At 47.2% G+C, this 22,317-nt stretch overlaps 1 protein-coding gene across 1 annotated transcript in view; it reads right to left on the reverse strand.

Moving 5' to 3' along the window:
* Positions 1–607: 607 nt before the first annotated feature.
* The window catches only part of LOC139239018 (protein jagged-1-like), a 75,199-nt gene continuing 53,489 nt past the window's right edge, over positions 608–22,317 (reverse strand). The window contains exons 7-8 of the mRNA XM_070867519.1: positions 8,994–9,113; positions 608–1,035 (exon numbers count right to left, since the gene is read on the reverse strand). Of these exons, the coding sequence (XP_070723620.1) occupies positions 608–1,035; positions 8,994–9,113 (548 nt within the window). The remainder of the gene's footprint in view (positions 1,036–8,993; positions 9,114–22,317) is intronic.

Below are 22,317 nucleotides of genomic sequence, written 5' to 3' on the forward strand. Positions count from 1 at the left end.
CCAGAGAATGCTCACGTCAAAGTATGAACGGCCTTGCCTGCATCACGAGCATGACAGTGAATACAACCATTTATCTAGTTCATCTTTCCTTTTTTAAACAGACACACACCCACTAGCTCTTTACTTTGAACAAAGGCGCTGCCCAATAGAGTATGGCACCACCACAGGGCCCCACTAGCTCCCTGTGAATATGTGGGTCTTAGTCAATGGTTCTCACGCTGGTCCGTGAAGTTAGCAGAGGCTTGCTGGCTAACTGGCGTCTGCAATCCCATCTCAATAACATAATACACAATAAACCTTTGACAATTTTTGTATAATCTTAAAAACTTAATCACAAGGCTCAGAATGCCAGCTTCTTCACTTTCATTCATTAGATGCCAGTGAAAGATTCACTCAGAGCGAGAGACACTCAGTGCGAGTCGAGACACTCAGAGCGAACTGTCTGATGAGGAGGAGGGCAAATAAATGTGAATTCTGAAGCCCTGAAGTTCAATGCAGGTTTAAGAGGGCTATGGGATCAGATGTAAATATATCCTTGTGATTCAGAATGTTATTCTCTGGGAAGGCCCACTAAAGGACATGTGGCAGCAATATCAGCTGCTCTGGGTCAATGCCGCAACACGTCTCCCTCATCCAGCTGGTTAAGCTTCTCTCTTTCTCTGTTTGTTGTATGTGTTTTCTCAAGGTTCAGCAGCTTAGAGATGGCCCCATTTCCCTTCAGGGCTCCAACATCCTTGTGCACATCTGGCAGGATAAGCCCCAGGTTTCGGTCTGTTCCAAGGTGCTCCGCCATGCGGACCGACTCTTTGGCAGCACAAAGGGTTTTGTAGCCGTACTCTGGATCCCCATCCAGGTCAGGTTTGGGCAGGTTCTGGATGAGGTTGAGGGTCACTCGCTGATTGTTGACGCGCTCGCTCGGAGGCAGGCGCTCTCTCTCTTTTCTCCTCCTTCGTTTCATGAAGAGGTAGATGCAAACAGATACAATGAGGATTACCATGACAACAAGTAGCACAAGGATGAGGTGAAACGTGTTTCCTGTAATGAAAAGCAGATGATAGTCTTTATTCAGCTGTTATTGCGACTAGTCACTCTCCTGTGGCAGACATGCAGCAACACAGAGGCCGTGCTCAGAACCATTTCGCATTGAACCTGCTGAAGCATCGGGTGAAAGGATGCACCTGGGGCAATGCAGTACTCCCTCAGCAGTACACTAGAGTGTCAGCCACAATGATATACTCTAGTGCTGCAGTGAGCCTGGAAAGCATGATCGAACCCAGAGGAGAGAGTATCACCAACTGACAAGCAGGTAAACGATCGCAATATCCCCCATTTTTTTTAAAAGTGCTTAAAGATGTTAATATGCAATAGCAGGAACTCTCAGCTTAAAAGATGTTAATATGCAATAGCAGGAACTCTCAGCTTAAAGATGTTAATATGCAAAAGCAGGAACTCTCAGCACCCATGTTAATGTAATGGCAGCAGCACCATTTGGACAGTTTTTTCTCCTTCTCCCCAGAAGGCACCAACTCTGAGCCATCGTTCACTTCTAGCCTTTCATCTCTATAACCAGGCCCAAGCTCACCCTCTGGTCTGTACTCCGATTAGCCTCAGTATCGCTGGTTTAGGGGGAGGGATGGGGTTAACTCATCAGACATGGTTTCAGGTCCGGATCATTATCCGGTGATCCCTGTTAGGGAACGACTGAGTGTGGACATTGGCTGCAACATTCTCCTTCAGTTACAGCACTAACCGGCAGCTGCCTGTTGGTCAGGTCGCATGATGGTACCTACTCCCTGTATAACCAAATATACTCAATGCAGCCTGTGCGCTGGGGCCTTAGACCCACTCCCGATCTTCATTAAATGTAAGTGTTTGCAGTCCGCGGCCTGTGCTCCAGGTACAAGACTCAAGGGAAGGCTGTGTAATAAGATATTAAATAGTTCCGAGCCACCCCTGTGCAGGGGACCCCGAGCCCCCAGTACTCTGCCCCCTTGCCTGCTTTATGCCTACCTCTTCACCTCCTCCTCTTTCCCCCTTCCACCCAAAATCAGAATCCTCCTGGCAAGAACCAGGCAGCCAGCAGCCCTTTACTGGCTGCTTGTACCCATCCTTCCAGTCCACACAACCTCACGAGCTCACCCATAGTGACAGAAAACTCGGAGAGAGCTGGGCTGACATTTTGCCGGGTACAGCCTTTCAACCTCTGCACGGCAACAGGGAGGTTAGGATCAGGCCTTGCGTTATAGCTAATGGCTGCAGGAAGTGTAGTGACTGTAGTTGTGTTACGCACTGCAGGACCGTGTTGAATAGGAACACAAGAGCATGAATAAAACTCAGACCTTGACACGTGCCACTGTGGCAGCCATGTGTAACCTGGGAACAATTATTGCCTTCATATCCATCAGGACAGGAGCAGATGTAACCGAACTCCGTGCTGTAACACTTGGCTCCATGTTGACATGGGTCTGGTTCACACTGCCCAGCAAACACCTGCGGGAAAAATCCTGGCTCAGCTTCAGCACACAAAGAGGATAGAAATCCATACAGTGTACAATCCCATACAGTGTACAATCCCATACAGTGTGCAATCCCAGAGTGTACAATCCCATACAGTGTACAATATCAACACACACAAACCACCCAGAATAAGCAGGATATGCTGGAAATACAGAGCAGGTCCATCTGATGGTCTTTGATCATCACACAGCAATGGGTTGCATTCCTGGACCTTCCCATTGATTTACTTTTACCTGCAGAGTATCTTTGCTTATGGTTTGGTGCCACATTATAAAAATATTGGATATAGGAAAAAAGACTATTTGACTGACAGTCAAGAATCGTACAATCAGCTAACGAAGAGACTGTTCCCTTTCCGATTGGTGCAGGAAGGAGAGGCCCCGCGAGATTGGATGTGTCGGGTGAACAATGGCGGGATTGTGGGGGAAGGGCATCACCAGGAATATGTCCAACCAGAACTGACGGCCCAAGTGTCAGGGTTCAGAGTCGGATTTTTGGTTTTGCTGCTCCTTGTCAGAGAGCTTAGCGTGACCATTTCGGATCAGGCCTTGCGTTATGGCTGAGGGTTTGACCCGGTGTTAGGACCAACGATTAGGGCTTATTGGGTTAGACACAAGCCATGAAGAGGCAAGTTCGATCCCGAGTCTATACGGAATTAACGGTCTCCGCTGTGTGGCACTACACTTGGCCTAAACACATCAGATAAAAATCAACCTTGGCTTCCTGTTCCCAATTATTACCAGGAATCCTCTGCGAGGATGTTGGGAGGGGCAGGATCAGGCTAGTGGAGCTCAGTGTCCAATCGGCTTTAGGAAACATCCCTTCTGTACTTCTGGGAAAGCAGTAATTGTTGTGACTACCACAACATTAATCTGCCTTTCAGCCATCGGTAAGACCATTTATTGTGGATTTCCAGCTATTGACATATTTTCTTTTAACATCACGTAAGATGCCAGCATTGTTTTATAAAGGGGCTCATGTCCTTGGAGGGGGGGATGAAAGAGATTCACGATTCCGCTTTCATGCTGGGAGCAGGACTTGTGCATCCCGAGGGAAATTATCAATTCACGCAAAAGTGGGAACCTCAAAACCTAAACGGGGTCAGTCAATGTGGCCCTGCGTGCGGGGCGGGGCGGGGCAGGAATGATTATGGTTAGATACAAGCCAGGCTCAACCCCGAATCAGTATAGAATTCGCTCTGCTCAGGCGATAGTTGAGCGAGAAAGCGGACAAAATCAGTCAAGGGTTCCTGCTGTAAAAAAAACTTTACCTTGGTGTATGCAGGAAAGAAAACTTACTACACAAACCTCACAGCGGGCTCCCGAGAATCCTGGAGGGCATTGACAAAGAAAGCCATCGATGGTGTGTACACAGCGGGCTCCATTCAGACACGGGTAGCTGGAACATCCTTCATCTCTGCTCTCACAGTAATGTCCAGTGTAGCCTGCTGGGCAGTTGCATCGATATCTATCGCTCAACCTCTGAGGGGAAAAGGAGTATTATCCCGTCCTTGTCGCTAGTTGGCATGTTGGATAAGGACGTGCTGATTTGTACTGCAAAAATGGCCACCATGCTCCACACTTTGTCTATGATTGGTCCCCTTGGAGGATAAGCCACACCCTGAAGTTTCACAGGAATGTGTAACTGGAACCGCCCATCCAAGGTCTCTGACTTTATAAATTGTAACTCGATCCACTTTGACTTCCTGAAGCAATAGAGGATATAGCAAGGGCCAACCAAAGTGCCTTACCCCAGTCCATGTACATCCTTCTCCATCCCACCATAGATGGGGCAGGCATTGTTTACGGGTTGTTAACAGGTTATTGGGTATGAAGTGAATAGGGACAGTGTCGTGACTTCTGGATATCATTCACTCCAACGATGTCCCTTGTAGGGGATTGGAAGAACGTGATCCGTCTTCCCCGAGTTCCCTCTCTCCCATCCGATCACACCCCACCCCCCCAGCCTCTCCTGCTCTCCCCCACCACCCCCCCCAGCCTCTCTCTCTCTCTCCCCCAACCTCTCTCTCTCTCCCCCAACCTCTCTCTCTCTCCTCCCCAACCTCTCTCTCTCTCTCTCCTCCCCCAACCTCTCTTTCTCTCTCTCTACCCCCCAAGCCTCTCTCTCTCTCTCTCTCTCCCCACCCCCCCCCGCCCCAAGCCTCTCTCTCTCCCCCCCCCTCCCCCCCAGCCCCAGCCTCTCTCTCTGTCTCTCTCCCAGCCTCTCTCTGTCTGTCTGTCTCGCTCTCTCCCCCCCTGCCCCCGTGAAGGGGGAGGGGGGGTGAGGGGAAGAGGGTCAGGGTCGAGGCCGGGGCCTGAGCGGGCGAAGGGAGTCGGAGCCTCAGGTCCAGCTTCTCGGCACCACGGCGGCTGGAGGGTGTGGAGGGAGGAAATAATTTGGGTGAGGGGAGGAGCTTGACGGGGCAGGGTTTGACAGACGCTAGTGCAGTACAAATAGTTACATCGGTAGGATAAACATTCAAGTTGGTGTTGGCAATGCAAGGCTCCTTTTCAAACACTGGGACATTCAGCAATTGCTGCAGAGCGTGTCCGGATCAGGCGCCCTCCCAGTGTTAATAATAACTTTTATTTATATAGCACCTTTAACAGAGTAAAACATCCCAAGGCGCTTAAACAATATGCAAGAACAATATTAATTAATCAATATTATTGATTATTATTCTGGGCGCAGGACTTTGAGTTGTCAGGACAGGTTACATTTTGTTCCCTTTGGAAAAAGCGACCAAGGGGACGGAATCCAACTTTCCAAGAATTTGAAGGGAATTGACAGTTGATCCGGGCAAATTGTTCCCTGTGGTGAAGGCTCCAATCCCAGGAATATTCGCAAGTAAGGAGAGGTCAGGGGAATGGATCGGGAGAGAAGAGCCTCATGTGGAGCATAAACTCGAGCATTGGGCCAGTTGGGCTGAATTACCTGTTTGTGTTGTAGAATAAGTTACGGGTAGGGACTTTGGGCCCAAGTTTCCACAGGATAAAAAACGGGTGCCCCTCCGAGCTGGGCGCCCGTTTTTCGCGCCTAAAACGGCGCCAGAAAAAAATCGCGCTATTCTCGAGCGCTTTGCAGCTCCTTGTCTGTTTGGCGCGGCGCCCAGGGGGGCGGAGCCTACACTCGCGCCGATTTTGTAAGTGGGAGGGGGCGGGTACTATTTAAATTAGTTTTTTTCCTGCCGGCAACGCTGCGCGTGCGCGTTGGAGCATTCGCGCATGCTCAGTGTGAAAAAAAACATTGGCACTCAGCCATTTTTGTAGTTCTTTGTAGCTGTTTAATTTTTGAACATTTTTTAATAAAATCACATTGCCATCAGCACATCAGCACTGAGGCTATCCTTCTCACTGTCTCCTTCCCCTCCCTCCCCTCCGTGGCAACAAACGGCTCTCTCCTTCCCCTCCCTCCCCTCCCTCCACGGCAACAAGCCGCTGTCTCCTTCCCCTCCCTCCCCTCCCCTCCACGGCAACAAGCCGCTGTCTCCTTCCCCTCCCTCCCCTCCCCTCCGCGGCAACAAACCGCTGTCTCCTTCCCCTCCCTCCCCTCCTCTCCGCGGCAACAAGCCGCTGTCTCCTTCCCCTCCCTCCCCTCCGCAACAACAAACCGCTTTCTCCCCCCCCCCCCCCCCCCCGCTCAGCGGCACGAACGGCTGCAGAATTCTCCCTGGCTGAAGCACTTTCACACAGGTAGGAAGATGGTTTATTTAATCTTTTCTTTGCTTATAAATGTTTATTCAGGTTGGATTTATTTGTATAATATTTGTATAAGTATAAATAAGGATTTATTATAGAATTTAATGACTTCCCTTCCCCCCCCCACCTCGTTCTGGACGCCTAATTTGTAACCTGCGCCTGATTTTTTAATGTGTAGAACAGGTTTTATCAGTTCTACAAAAATCTTCACTTGCTCCATTCTACTTTAGTTTGGAGTACGTTTTCACTGTGGAAACTTTCAAATCAGGCGTCAGTGGCCGGACACGCCCCCCTTTTGAAGAAAAAATTCTGTTCCAAAGTAGAACTGATCTTCCTGACTAGAACTGCAGAAACAAAAATGTGGAGAATTGCGATTTCTAAGATAGTCCGTTCTCCACCAGTTGCTCCTAAAAGTCAGGCGCAAATCATGTGGAAACTTGGGCCCATTGGAACAGACTGTATAAATGGGGTTAAGAGACAGATGCATTTCTGAAGAAGGGAGTGAGGGATATGTTGGGAAGGTGGGGCCGGGGGATATGCTTGCTGGTGTTCCTAAACATACTTATTATGAATTGGGCTGTTCTTGCATGGTGATTGGGTAATGAATACTTCAGAGATTATTGATTACATAGCCTGTCCTGTAATTGGCTCATAGTTGCATCATACCTGACAAATCCCGCCATGCTGACATTGTGTGGGACAGTCTATGGTACCTGCAACAGATGGCAAAAGAATTACTGTGGACAGTCAGTTGGCCAAACAGAGGACGGACATCTAGAATAAGAATGAATGAGAAAAATGTAAAAAGGGAATCATAAAGAACTCCCAATTTTGGCTCTGCCAATGATTGGCTGGCAACGCTGCACTAACAACCCAGGGTCAACATGGAACAGAAATTAACCAGGCCACCTATGTATAGAAGTTCAAGAGGTTAGTGACGCGGTTACCATTCCTGCAATCGGCACTGCCCAGGTTACCTACAAAACTCGTTCCCCGTCACCAATGTCCATTATCTGTACTCAACACGGCCACACTTAGACAATCAACTTCCTGTCGTAAGTCGAGAACAACAACAGCAAAAACAAAACTACAGGATCGATGGAATTGTGTTGTGGAGGATGATGTTATGATCGTGCCGTCTGTCCCAATCATAATCAATCATCAAAATCCTCCGCTCCATTTAGGTAGCCATGACCCTTGGAGAGTTTGGAACAAAAGCAACTCGTTCTGCTCAACGACACTGTTCCAGATGGTGTAGGGATGGAGTTAGTGTCAAAAGGGGCACTTGGATACACAAGTTTACAAACTAGGAATTTATAGGAAAGAAAGGAAGTGGGCTGGAATTTTTTTGTTTGAAAGGACAATTGAGCTGGAGAATAAGTTAGGGAAGGCCATTGAAGCAAACAGAATAAATGGGCTCAAGAGATAATGAGATGAGTTTTTGGGGAGAGAAGGGATTAAGAGATGGAGAGAAAGCAGGCAGGGGATTGTTAGACATAATGCGTACAAGGTGGTTGACATGCAAAAGGCAAGCAACAGTGCAGTTAACAGGAGGTCTTTGGTTGAGATTAGACCCCACAGAGACAGGATCGAGATGAACGACTAGTTCAGTTTTTTGGGCGGTGCTGGGTAAGAGCAGCTCCCGCCGCTCTTCGAACAGCAATGGCATCTTTAACATCAATCCGACAGTGGGAACTGGCTTTAACATCTCATCTAAAGGAATGGCACCTCAGACAATGCAGCACTCTCTCAACCCTGCACTGATGTGTCAGCCGAGAGACTCTGGAGGGATGCAGGATGCACGATCGGTGTGGCAGGGCAGGAGACGGAGGGACTCGGTGTTCAGGAGACGGAGGGACTCGGTGTTCAGGAGGAGGAGGGAGGTTGCGATAAATCAGGATTATTGGTTCGGCTAATGAAATCACTGTTGCCAACTTCCCTCGGGCTAATTTCACTGTCGAATGTGAAGCCTAGCCACACAGATTAGGTACGTCCACATTCAATTCCTGGTTAGCCCCTCCCCCTTGACTGACTATTCCTTGCTGGCTAATTAATGGGGACCAGTCATTGAGTATTGCCATTCTTCCCACACAGGAAGCCAATGGATAGGGTAAACTAACCGGTGGCCTGTAATGGGGTTTGCTGGGAAAACTCCAGCAGTGGCTATACATCCTTGGCATCTCTTTGCCTCAACTCTTACAAGTGTGTCCTTATGGGCAATGTGCATTCGGTATTGGTATAGGTTTGCTCAGTAGTTTGATTTGGAGGCAGTAACATGGTAATGCTGGATTGTTGCATGTGTCCTATACATGGTAACCATGCAGGACGACTGCATTGCTGCAAGATATTGGGGCAGTACTGCTGCAGTCAGCATCTTCAGGAGAGGAGGGAGGGAGATTATTGGAGAATTAAAACAGATTGATCAATTCAAAATCTTGCACATGCATGCATTTTTTTTATACCAAAATTAATACTGGTCATATAAATATTTAGAATGGAATGCTGCAGGCAAATAGTTGTCTGTAACAATGTAATTGCAGCTGTGGCCAGTAAGTGGCGCTGAAAGCAGGTTTCTGACATTTCACTAACTCCATTGCGATATATAATCTGCTATTCATCAACTCACTATGGGCAATTTATGAGTGAATATTTAACAATGAACTTTCCAATATCATGTGACAGGCCGCTCCCAGAAGTGTTCGTTGGGCTTTTTCCTGACTGCACCCTGCCCCTGGTCAGTGATCTGTTCTTGATGCCCATTCACAGGCAAACACTTACCAGTATCACAGTCCGGCCCGCCAAAGCCCTCTGCACAAATACACTTGTACTCGTTGGGCTCCGTGTTCTCGCACGTCCCTCCATTTTGACAGGGCTGGTGAGTCCCACAATAATTCAAATCTACGTGGAGCACAAGAAAGAAAAATGTGAATTATCAACGTCAGTATGGTGATCTCATTAGACGATTACCATGGAACAGTGTACCACCCAATGTGGTACTGGGCCATTCAGACCAAAAGCACATTACATTTCACAGCCTGTACTAAGTGAGCAGATCTTAGCCTGGGGAACAGCAAGGGTAATACAATTGGCCAGAGCAGCCTGGACTAGGGTGGGGGAAACGAGCTGGAGTTCAGGCTCCCGATCACAAAATAGTGACTCCTGCTGGAAATTGTGCTCGTCGGGCGAAGATAGGATCGAAACGAACCAGGATATCCCCGTGGCCAAATAACTGCTTGCTGCAGGTCTCTGGGCTTGAAAAAGAAAGACTTGCATTTCTATAGCGTCTCTCACGACCTCAGGGTTTCCCAAAGCGCTTTACAGCCAGTGAAGTACTTAGAAACATAGAAATTTACAGCGCAGAAGGATGACATTTCGGCCCATCATGTCCGTGCGGGCCGACAAAGAGCCACACAGCCCTCGGTCAGCAGCCCTGAAGGTTACATACAAACCCATGAACAATGGCAGAAAGGTAAAGAGCACTCGGCTCAATCAGTCCGTCCCACACAACTGCAACACCCCTTATACTGAAACATTCTACACTCCACCCCAACCGGAGCCATGTGATCTCCTGGGAGAGACAAAAACCAGATAAAAACCCTGGCCAATTTCGGGAGAAAAAATCTGGGAAAATTCCTCTCCGACCCATCCAGGCGATCGACACTAGTCCAGGAGATCACCCTGGACGTATTCGATTCCCTACAGTACTTAGCATTGTATATGAGCCAGCCAATAAGAGGTTATTCAGTCTAATCCCACTTACCAGCTCTAAGTCTGTAACTCTGCAGGTTATGGCAATTCAAGTGCCCATCCAAGCACCTTTTAGGCAGTGAGTTCCAGACCCCCACAACTTTCTGCGTGAAGAAGCCCCCCCTCAAATCCCCTCTGAACCTTCCACCAGCCACCTTAAAATTGTGCCCTCTCCTAATTGACCCCTCCACCAAGGGAAATAGGCCCTTGCTATCTACTATATTCAGCCCCCACCCCCCCAAATTTTATATACCTCAATGCTGTCTCCCCTCAGCCTCCTCTGTTCCAATAAGAACAAACCCAGCCTATCCAATGTCCTTATAGCTAAGATTCTCCATTCCAGGTAGCATCCTAGTAAATTTCCTCTGCACCCTCTCTAGTGCAATTACGTCCTTCCTGTAATGCGGTGACCAGAACTGCACGCAGTACTCCAGCTGTGGCCTAACCAAAGTATTATCCAATGTAAGCATAACTTCCCTGTAATATATATAGCTCCATTCAGTGGACTACAGGGGCATTGCAACCATTGCTGTTTATAAGAATAAATAGGTCAGGTCACCTGACAGACTTCCTGAAGTTATTAGCCATCTTACAGCCTGTGTGTTTGTGAGGTCGTACTGAAAACTTAACAATGGCGATCAGGATAGGATAATCTGATAATAAAGCTGAAATTTTTGTTGGTAGATGATGCAACCAACTGACAGAGAGACTTTGAGAGTTTCTCTGTTTTGATTAACAGCTACAAATTGCAAGCACACTTGTCTGAATTGCCAGAGTCCCGATGGCCGCGCATGTGGAAATAATACGGTGCTTGGGGGAGTTTCAATGCAACCGTGAAAGTGGAGCAGCTAGAAATGTTTCTCACTGCAAATAGTATCATCGAAGTCTAAAAAGATGAAAACCATAACCAGGTGGTGTTGAAAAGAAAATGGGCTATTTTCTTAACTGAAGCAGGGCCGGAGGTGTACAAAACCCTGAAAAATGTGCTTGTGCCTGTCAAGCCAAAGGACACATCACTTAAGCAGATTCTAACTAAGTTAGAATAGCACTACAGTCCCACAAACCTTGTCCCACCCTCCCTCTCCCTCAACGACTAACTGTCCCACCTGTGACAGGGACTGTGGCTCTCCTATTGGACTGTTCAGCCACCTAAGGACTCATTTTAAGAGTCTTCCTTGATTCTGAGGGACTGCCTATGATGATGATGACAGTCCTGAGGCCCTGGAAATTGCTGAAAGTTATCGTTTCAGAACACGAGATCAGTTAACTGACAAAAGTATCAGTGAATATATTGTAGCATTAAAACAACTATCGACTCACTGTAATTTCAGAAACTTTCAGGACCAAGCATTGCGTGACCGCTGTGTTTGTGGGATGAAAAATGATGCGATCAGAAGAAAATTATTGACAACTCGGTTCTTAACTTTTGATTAAGCTTGTCAGTCAGCTAGGTCAATGCACCTGGCCGATCAATATTCCCGAGAATTTCGTACCATTTCCAGTCGTCAGACAACCGAGGTGAATCGCCTGCAGGTTAAACGTAAAAGGCAGTTGGGCCCCAAGGCCTCAGCACCTGGCCAAGGTAACAGAGCATTGAAGTCGTGCTATCGGTGTCTGGGACAAATCATTGCTCAAAGCTGTCCATATGTGAAGGCAGAGTGTTTCTTCTGCAGGAAAACTGGGCATCTTGTGAAGGCATGCCGACTGAAGAGAAAACCAACTTTCAAAGCTATAAGTAGAAATTCCCAGAGACAACATAGCATGGAAGAAAAACAAAGAGGATGAGGAAGTTTTAGAACTACACATCATCAGGAGCACGAGGGTAACTAACAATGATTCGAAAAGTATCATCATCCACGTAGATGTTACAGGAACCAAGATACCCAAGCAATGTGTGAGGAGGACACAAAAAATTTGCAAAAGGACATAGACAGGCTGAGTGGGTGGGCAAAAATTTGGCAGATGGAGTATAATGTTGGAACATGTGAGGTCATGCACTTTGGCAGAAAAAAATCAAAGAGCAAGTTATTATTTAAATGGAGAAAGATTGCAAAGTGCTGCAGTACAGCGGGACCTGGGGGTACTTGTGCATGAAAAGGATAGTATGCAGTTACAGCAAGTGATCAGGAAGCCAATGGTATCTTGGCCTTTATTGCAAAGGGGATGGAGTATAAAAGCAGGGAAGTCTTGTTACAGCTATATAAGGTATTGGAATATTGTGTGCAGTTTTGGTTTCCATATTTATGAAAAGATATACTTGCTTTGGAGGCAGTTCAGAGAAGGTTCACAAGGTTGATTCCGGGGATGAGGGGGTTGACTTACGAAGAAAGATTGAGTAGGTTGGGCTCTACTCATTGAAATTCAGAAGAATGAGAGGTGATCCTATTGAAACGTATAAGATTATGAGGGGGTTTGACAAGGTGGATGCAGAGAGGATGTTTCCATTGATGGGGGAGACTAGAACTAGAGGGTATGATCTTATTATTATACAATTATACAATTTAAGCATAACCTCCCTGCTCTTGTATTCTATGCCCCGGCCAATAAATGCAAGCATTCCGTATGCCTCCTTAACCAACTTATCCACCTGGCCTGCTACTTTCAGGGACAAGCACTCCAAGGTCACTTTGTTCATCTACACTTTTAAGTGGCCTACCGCTTAATGTGTATAGCCTTTCCTTATTAGCCCTCCCAAAGTGCATCACCTCACACTTCTCCGAATTAAATTCCGTTTGCCACTGCTCTGCCCACCTGCCCAGTAGATTGATATCCTCCTGCAGCCCATGACTTTCCTCTTCATTATCAACCACACAGCCAATTTTAATGTCATCTGCAAATTTCTTAATCATACCCCCTATATTCAAATCTAGATCATTGATGTATACCACAAAAAGCAAGGGACCCAGTACTGAGCCCTGCAGAACCCCACTGGAAATATACTTCCAGTCACAAAAACATCCATCAACCATTACCCTTTGCTTCCTGCCTCTGAGCCAATTTTGGATCCAACTTGTAACTTTGTTCTGGATCTTCGTGACCAATCTATCATGTGGGATCTTATCAAACGCTTTCCTAATGTCCATGTACACTTCATCATATGTGTTGTGTCTTGAATAAGGAGTCAGACTAGATACTGCAAGCTCAAAGTAAGGTATGACCGTAGTCCTTTATTACAGATCTCAGAGTGCCTCACCAGCCTCTCAAGGTGCTCCCAAGGGATTGTGGGATCCCTTGAGACTCCAGGGGATAAGCCCTCTGGTGGTTGGACATGGTATTTATAGGTTTACATACATAACAACACTCACTCCCAAAGTCAATAGTGTAACTATTTACAATGTGAATTGATCTGGGGCCTTCCTTTCCCTGGTTGATCGTCTCGATGCAAATGCTGGTGCTGGTGAGTCGTTTGTTGGGCCCTCGCTGTGCTGCTGTGCAGCTGGCCTTGCTGGGCTGCTGCAGGTGATGGGTTCTGCGTCGTGGTCAACCGCTGGGTCAGTTGCCACTTGTGTGTGTGTTGTAGGGTTGAAAAAGGTAGAGTCGAAAAAGGTAGAGTCTATTGTGGGTTGTTCTGGATAGTCCGTGAATCTGAGTTTGGGTCGGTCCAAATGTTTCCTGCAGGTAAGTCCATTTGTGAGTTTGACCACAAACACCCTACTCCCCTCTTTGGCCAAAACAGTGCCAGCAATCCACTTTGGACTTTGTCTATAATTCAACACAAATACAGGATCATTTACTTCAATTTCGCGTGACACATTTGCGCGATCATGATATGTATTCTGTTGAAGCCGCCTGCTCTCTGCCTGTTCATGTAGATCAGGGTGGACTAACGCGAGCCTTGTCTTAAGTGCCCTTTTCATGAGCAGTTCAACAGGATGGACCCCGGTGAGCGAGTGGGGTCTTGTACGGTAACTAAGTAGGACTCAGGATAAGCGAGTCTGCAGTGAGCCTTCAGTTACCCTTTTCAAACTCTGTTTGATTGTTTGAACAGCTCGTTCTGCCTGGCCGTTGGACGCTGGTTTAAACAGGGGAGACATGACATGTTTGACCCCATTGTCAGTCATGAACTATTTGAATTCGGCACTGATAAAGCACAGCCCATTGTAGAAACATAGAAACATAGAAAATAGGTACAAGATTAGGCCATTCGGCCCTTCGAGCCTGCACCGCCATTCGATAAGATCATGGCTGATCATTCCCTTAGTACCCCTTTCCTGCTTTCTCTCCATACCCTTTGATCCCTTTAGCCGTAAGGGCCATATCTAACTCCCTCTTGACTATATCCAATGAACTGGCATCAACAACTCTCTGTGGCATGGAATTCCACAGGTTACCAACTCTCTGAATGAAGAAGTTTCTCCTCATCTCAGTCCTAAATGGCCTACCCCTTATCCTAAGACTGTGTCCCCTGGTTCTGGACTTCCCCAACATCGGGAACATTCTTCCCGCATCTAACCTGTCCCGTCCCGTCAGAATCTTGTATGTTTCTATGAGATCCCCTCTTATCCTCCTAAACTCCAATGTATAAAGGCCCAGTTGATCCAGTCATAAGAACATAAGAACAACAGTCTCTCCTCATATGTCAGTCCAGCCACTTACAAGGACATCAGGCAGGCCGTGCGTGGCAAACATGGCCCGTAGGCTTTCACTGGTGGCAGCAGATGTGCTTGCCGACATTATCACACATTCAATCCATTTGGAGTATGCATCTACAACTACTAAAAATATTTTTCCCAAGAATGGGCCTGCATAGACGACATGGATTCTGGACCACGGTTTGGAGGGTCAGGATCATAAACTTAGTGGCACCTCCCTGCGTGCATTGTTAACTGTGAGCATGTATTACATTTGTGCACGCAGGACTTGAAGTCTGCATCGATATTGGGCCATCACACGTGGGATGTGGTTATCGCTTTCATCATTACAATGCCTGGGTGGGTGCTGTGGAGATCACCAATGAAAGTGTCCCTGCCCTTTTCTGGCACAACTACCCGATGTGAAGAGAAAAAGATTAGTGAAGACAAATGTAGGTCCCTTGCAGTTAGATTCAGGTGAATTTATAATGGGGAACAAAGAAATGGCGGACAAGTTGAACAAATACATTGGTTCTGTCTTTAGAAGGAGGAACTGAAGGAAATCCTTATTAGGTGGGAAATTGTGTTCGGGAAATTGATGGCACTGAAGGCCGATAAATCCCCAGGGCGTGATAGTCTGCAGCCCAGAGTACTTAAGGAAGTGGCCCTAGAAATAGTGGGTGCATTGGTGATCATTTTCCAACAGTCTATCAACTCGGGATCAGTTCCTATGGACTGGAGGGTAGCTAATGTAACACCACTTTTTAAAAAAGGAGGGAGAGAGAAAACAGGTAATTATAGACCGGTTAGCCTGACATCAGTAGTGGGGAAAATGTTTGAATCAATAATTAAAGATGAAATAGCAGCGCATTTGGAAAGCAGTGACAGGATCGGTCCAAGTCAGCATGGATTTATGAAAGGGAAATCATGCTTGACAAATCTTCTGCCGTTTTTTGAGGATGTAATGAGTAGAGTGGACATGGGAGAACCAATGGATGTGGTGTATTTGGACTTTCAAAAGGCTTTTGACAAGGTCGCACACAAGAGATTGGTATGCAAAATTAAAGCACATGGTATTGGGGGTAATGTACTGACGTGGATAGAGAACTAGTTGGCAGACAGGAAGCAGAGAGTAGGAATAAACGGGTCCTTTTCAGAATGGCAGGCAGTGACTAGTGGTGTACCGCAAGGTTCAGTGCTGGGACCCCAGCTATTTACAATATACATTAATGATTTAGATGAAGGAAATGAGTGTAATATCTCCAAGTTTGCAAATGACACTAAGCTGGATGGCAGTGTGAGCTGTGAGGAGGACGCTAAGAGGCTGCAGGGTGACTTGGACAGGTTAGGTGAGTGGGCAAATGCATGGCAGATGCAGTATAATGTGGATAAATGTGAGGTTATCCACTTTGGTGGTAAAAACACAAAGGCAGAATATTATCTGAATGGCGGCAGATTAGGAAAAGGGGAGGTGCAACGAGACCTGGGTGTCATGGTACATCAGTCATTGAAAGTTGGCATGCAGGTACAGTAGGCGGTAAAGAAGGCAAATGGTATGTTGGTCTTCATAGCTAGGGGATTTGAGTATCGGAGCAGGGAAGTCTTACTGCAGTTGTACAGGGCCTTGGTGAAGCCTCACCTGGAATATTGTGTTCAGTTTTGGTCTCCTAATCTGAGTAAGGATGATCTTGCTATTGAGTGAGTGCAGCGAAGATTCACCAGACTGATTCCCGGGATGGCAGAACTGACATATGAGGAGAAACTGGATCAACTGGGCCTTTATACACTGGAGTTTAGAGGATGAGAGGGGATCTCATAGAAACATATAAAATTCTGACGGGACGGGACAGGTTAGATGCAGGAAGAATGTTCCCTATGTTGGTGAATTCCAGAACTAGGTGACGCAGTCTAAGGATAAGGGGTAAGCCATTTAGGACTGAGATGAGGAGAAACTTCTTCACTCAGAGTTGTTAACCTGTAGAATTCCCTACTGCAGAGAATTGTTGATGCCAGTTCATTGGATATATTCGAGAGTGAGTTAGATATGGCCTTTACGGCTAATCAGGGGGTATGGAGAGAAAGCAGGAAAGGGGTACTGAGGTGAATGATCAGCCATGATCTTATTGAATGGTGGTGCAGGCTTGAAGGGCCAAAGGGCCTCCTCCTGCACCTATTTTCTATGATTCTATGTTTCTATGTTTACCCCATAGGAGGCAGTCTGCATGTATAGACATTTCATCTTTGCGCCGCTGGCATGGCTTTATTTCTTCCTGCATCTCTAATGGAACACTAGACCAACTCCCGTGGGGCACACAGTTTTTTACTAAGGACAGTAAGGGGTCCTGGCTCATCCAGGTTCTAATCTGTCATGCGGTAACGGGTGATTTCTCACTCTCGAATGCTTCCATTACCATAACTAAATCTGCAGGCTGTGCCATCTCCACCCGCGTGGTGGGCAATGGCAGCCTACTGAAAGCATCGGCACAGTTCTCTGTGCCTGGCCTGTGGCGGATGGTATAGTTATATGCCGACAATGTGAGCGCCCATCTCTGGATGTGGGCCAATGCATTCGTATTTATCCCTTTATTTTCGGAAAAGGAGGATATAAGCGGTTTATTGCCGGTTTCCAATTCAAATTTGAGCCCAAACAGATATTGATGCATTTTTTTTACCCCATAAACACACACTAACACTTCTTTCTCAATCATGCTGTAGGCCCTCTCAGCCTTAGATAGACTTCTGGATGCATAAGCAACCGGTTGCATTTTCCCAAATTCATTAGCTTGTTGCAATACACACCCAACCCTGTACGACGACGCATCACATCTTAGTCTCAAACATTTACATGGATCATACAACACAAGCAATTTGTTTGAACATAACAGCTTCCTAACTTTCTCAAAAGGCATTTTCTTGGCTTTTACCCCATACCCACTCGTCTCCTTTATGCAGTAAGGTGTGTAGTGGTTCTATCAATGTGCTAAGACCCAGTAAGAAGTTACCAAAATAGTTCATGAGTCCCAGAAACGACCGCAGCTCCGTCATGTTCTGTGGTCTCGGTGCATTCTTGATTGCCTCCGTCTTCGAATCAGTGGGCCTGATGCCGTCCGCCGCGATTCTTCTCCCCAGGAACTCCACTTCAGGCACCAGGAAAACGCACTTCAAGCGTTTTAGCCTGAGCCCCATATGATTAAGCCGACTAAGAACCTCCTCCAGGTTCTGCAGGTGCTCGACGGTATCCCGACCTGTAACCAAGATGTCGTCCTGGAAGACCATGGTGCGCGAGACCGACTTCAGCAGGCTTTCCATGTTCCTCTGGAATATTGCCGCGGCCGATCGAATCCCAAATGGGCATCTGTTGTAAACGAAGAGACCTTTGTGCATGTTGATGCAGGTGAGACCTTTCGAGAATTCCTCCAGCACCTGCCTCATGTAGGCTGAGGTCAGGTCCAGCTTCGTGAACATTTTTCCTCCTGCTAGCGTTGCAAATAGGTCATCTGCCTTTGGTAGTGGGTATTGATCCTGCAGTGAGAAACGATTCATAGTTACTTTGTAATCACCACAGATTCTGACGGTGCCGTCTTCCTTGAGGACTGGAACAATCAGACTGGCCCACACATTGAATTCGATCGGCGAAATGATGCCCTCTCGTTGCAGCCTGTCCAGCTCGATCTCCACCCTCTCTCTCATCAAGTAAGGTACCGCTCTTGCCTTGTGATGCATGGGTTGTGCCCCCGGAATCAAATGGATCTGCACTTTTGCTCCTTGGAACTTCCCGGTGCCTGGTTCGAACAGCGAGGGGAACTTGCTTAGGACCTGGGCACGAAGTGTCGTCGACGGACGAAAGCGCTCAGACGTATCAGCATATCTTTCCCAGCCAGCTCCTGCCGAACAGCATGGGACCATCACCCGGTACCACCCAGAGTCGTAACTCGTGCACCGCTCCATCGTCGGAGACCTTTACGGTAGCACTGCCGATTACGGGAATCAGTTCCTTTGTGTACGTTCTAAGTTTGGTATGAATAGGAGTCAGGACTGGCCTTGAAGCCTTGCTGCACCACAATTTATCAAAAGTCTTTTTGCTTATTATGGACTGGCTTGCACCCGTGTCCAGCTCCATAGACACTGGGAGCCCATTTAAGTCAACCTTATAGTCAACCAATATATTCAAAAAGGAGTTAGATGAGGTCCTTACTGCTAGGGGGATCAAGGGGTATGGCGAGAAAGCAGGAATGGGGTACTGAAGTTGAATGTTCAGCCATGAACTCATTGAATGGCGGTGCAGGCTAGAAGGGCCGAATGGCCTACTCCTGCACCTATTTTCTATGTTTCTATGTTTCTATGTTTCAGCATTATCGGGTGACACTGTGGTAAATGTGTGCACCCCACATACCTCTGCCTCCTCAGTCTAAGGCTCTGGTTCGTCATGATCCACCGTGGATCTGCCCTCCTCTGCAACATGGTGGTTTGCAGGATTAGCAGGGTTTGCAGCTCGCCTGCACTCGTGTTGGAGGTGTCCCATTGTTCCACAGCCCTTGCAAATGTATCCTTTGAAGCGGCATGAATGGAAATAATGATCACCCCTGCAGCGCCAAGAAGGTGTTAATGGCCTTGTATTCACCACCCTTGATGGCAGACTCAATCATCTGCGGACGTACAGCTACAGGCATGTAAGTCCTGCCATGTACATTTCGATTCGAAAATGTTACTTTGTTCACAGTACTTGCAGCAACAGTAGTGTGCTGCAACATTTTTTTGGTATTGTCACTGATGGAGAAAAACGCCTGGGCTATCGCTATGGCTTTACTCAAGGTTGGGGTCTCTACAGTCAAAAGTTTGCAAAGTATTACTTCATGGCCAATGCCAAGTACAAAGAAGTCCCTGAGCATATGCTCCAACTGTCCTTCAAATTCGCATGTCCTGCAAGGCGCCTTAGCTCGCCACTTCCTGGCCTTCAGACCTCTTGTACGTGTAGAACCGATACCTCGCCATCAGAACGCTTTCCTTCAGGTTTAGATGCTCCCTGACGAGAGGGCACAACTCATCGTACGACTTGTCTGTGGGTTTCACTGGAGCAAGCAGGTTTTTCAGGAGGCCATACGTTGATGCCCCGCAAACGGTGAGGAGGATCGCCCTTCGTTTGGCAGCGTTCACTTCTCCTTCCAGCTCGTTGGCCATGAAGTATTGGTCAAGTCGCTGCACGAAGGTTCCCAATCATCTCCCTCCGAAAATTTATCCAGGATGCCCACAGTTCTCTGCATTGTTGCTGTGGGGTTCGTCATCTGTATCTCATCGCCAGTTGTTGTATCTTGAATAAAGAGTCAGACTAGATACTGCAAGCTCAAAGTAAGTGTGACTGTAGTCCTTTATTACAGATCTCAGAGTGCCTCTCCAGCTGGTGAGGCCTCCTTATATACAGGTGCTCCCAAGGGATTGTGTAATCCCTTGGGACTCCAGGGGGTCACACCTGGTATTTACAAGTTTACATACATAACAAAAAGCTTTGCTAAACTCCATATACACTACATCATACGCACTACCCTCATCGACCCTCCTGGTTACCTCCTCAAAAAATTAAATCAGGTTAGTCAAACATGATCTTCCCTTAACAAATCTGTGTTGACTGTCCCTAATTAATCCTTGCCTTTCTAAATATAGATTTATCCTGTCCTTCAGGATTTTTTCCAATAATTTTCCCACCACTGAGGTTAGGCTGACAGGCCTGTAATTACTCAGCCTATTCCTTTCTCCTTCTTGAACAAGGGTACTCCAGCACCGCGCCCAATACAAAGAGGACTGGAAAATGATGGTCAAGGCCTCTGCTATTTCCTCTTTTACTTCGCTGTACAGCCTGGGATGCATTTCATCTGGGCCTGGGGACTTATCGACTTTCAAAGCTGCTAAACCCCTTAATACTTCCTCTCTCACTATATTTATTTGATCCAGAATATCACACTCCTCCTCGATAGCAGTATCTGCATTGCCCCTTTCCTTTGTGAAAACAGATGCAAAGTATTCGTTAAGAACCCTCCCAACATCTTCCGCTTCCACACAAAGATTACCCTCATGGTCTCTAATAAAGCGTATCAATGTTGTAATGTAGGAAATGTGACAGACAATTTGCGCACAGCAAGCTCCCACAAACAGCAATGAGGTAATGACAAGATAATTTGTTTTTAGTGATGTTCAAGGATAAATATTGGCCAGGTCACCAGGGAGAACTCGCTGCACTTTTCAAAGTTGTGCGGTGAGATCTTTTCCATCCACGTGAGAGAACAGATGGGACCTTGGTTTGATGTCTCATCTGAAAGACAGCTCCTCCAACAATGCAGTTCTCCCTCAGCATTGCACTGGAGTGTCAGTCTGGTTTATGTGCTCAAATCTTTACTTCCTGACTCCATCGAGAATGCTACTAACTGAGCCATAATTGATAAAGAACGGCTACTTGGGCACCGAACCAGAGGAACCAACAGAAATGGACCCAGAACAGAGCCTTGCGTGGATGGGGCTGGAAGGAGGAAATTGAACAGATATGAGTGGGCCGAAATTCAGCTCCAAAAAAGGCTGCTGACCGCTGGAAAGCGGTGGCCAAGTGGTGGAATCCAGTGGCCGGCAACTTCCGGTCCATTAGCCACTGCCAGCGGAATTCAGCTTCAGGATTTTCTGGCGGTCCTCACTTCCGCCGCTGCCGACCATCCGAAGTGCGTGATCGAAGCGCGCATCGCCAATCTCCCGCAGCGCCATGAAATTCAGCTTTAAAAATCTTCCATCCACCGAGCGGTGCCCCCCCCCACAGCTTTTTCTGTCGTCTGTGAATTTCAGCCCCTAGCTGTCTTTACATTCTTGCCCACAGGTTTCTCTTTCGAAAAATGACATTTACCATCTATGTAAAGCCCCACATACCCCCAAAATTGGCCGGACTCAACCCCCCACTCCCCCTCCCCAACCCCCACCTTCCCTGGATACGAGATTCCAAAGTTCTGTAAAGCAGATGCCTTGCTGAATCTGCAGGTGTCCCTGCCACCAATTTATTCCATCATGAACTGGCATAACTGTTAATTTGGCAGGCTGTATATCAGCCTGATCTAGCGTCCAAAAACTAGGTGCTGTTTCCACTGCAGCTCAGCCCTTGTAATCCCACCCCCCACATACCCGAGCTACCAGTTCCACTCCAGCTTTATAACTGGGGTGATCACCTGTAATGCAGGCCAAATTCAGAGAGAGCACTAAAGCAAGACTGTTTACATGACCTGGGTGGGGGACATGATCCCGTAAAAACCCCAACACTGGAAAAGCAGACATCCAGTTTCATTCCTCTGTGTTACTAGGCAATGCCCCCGCCTCATAAACCGGACATTCGATGGGTTGTCACCCTTCCTACTGCTCGCCACGCTCGCTCCAAGCCCCCTCTCCACTCTAGTGCTGCAGCTGCACTGAACAGGATTTACAGCAACAGTCAAACATCCCTGGCATATCTCCCATTTTTCTTATACTGCCTTCAAATGGCTGTGTGCCAATAAACCATTTAGCACAGACTCACCTCAATCTGCTAATGGCTGATTGCATTTACGAGGTGATGTATTCCTTAACCCTTGCAATGGACTGCAGCAAAATCAAAGCTGGAACAAATATTTCCTCAGAATATTGCGAATGATTAACCACACCCGAGTCCGACTGTCCAACCTTCACCGATTAACCACACCCGAGTCCAACCGTCAAACCTTCACCGATTAACCACACCCGAGTCCAACCATCGATATTCACCGATTAACCACACCCGAGTC

Source organism: Pristiophorus japonicus, chromosome 26 (assembly GCF_044704955.1).
Source record: "Pristiophorus japonicus isolate sPriJap1 chromosome 26, sPriJap1.hap1, whole genome shotgun sequence".
Taxonomy (NCBI): Eukaryota; Metazoa; Chordata; class Chondrichthyes; family Pristiophoridae; genus Pristiophorus; species Pristiophorus japonicus.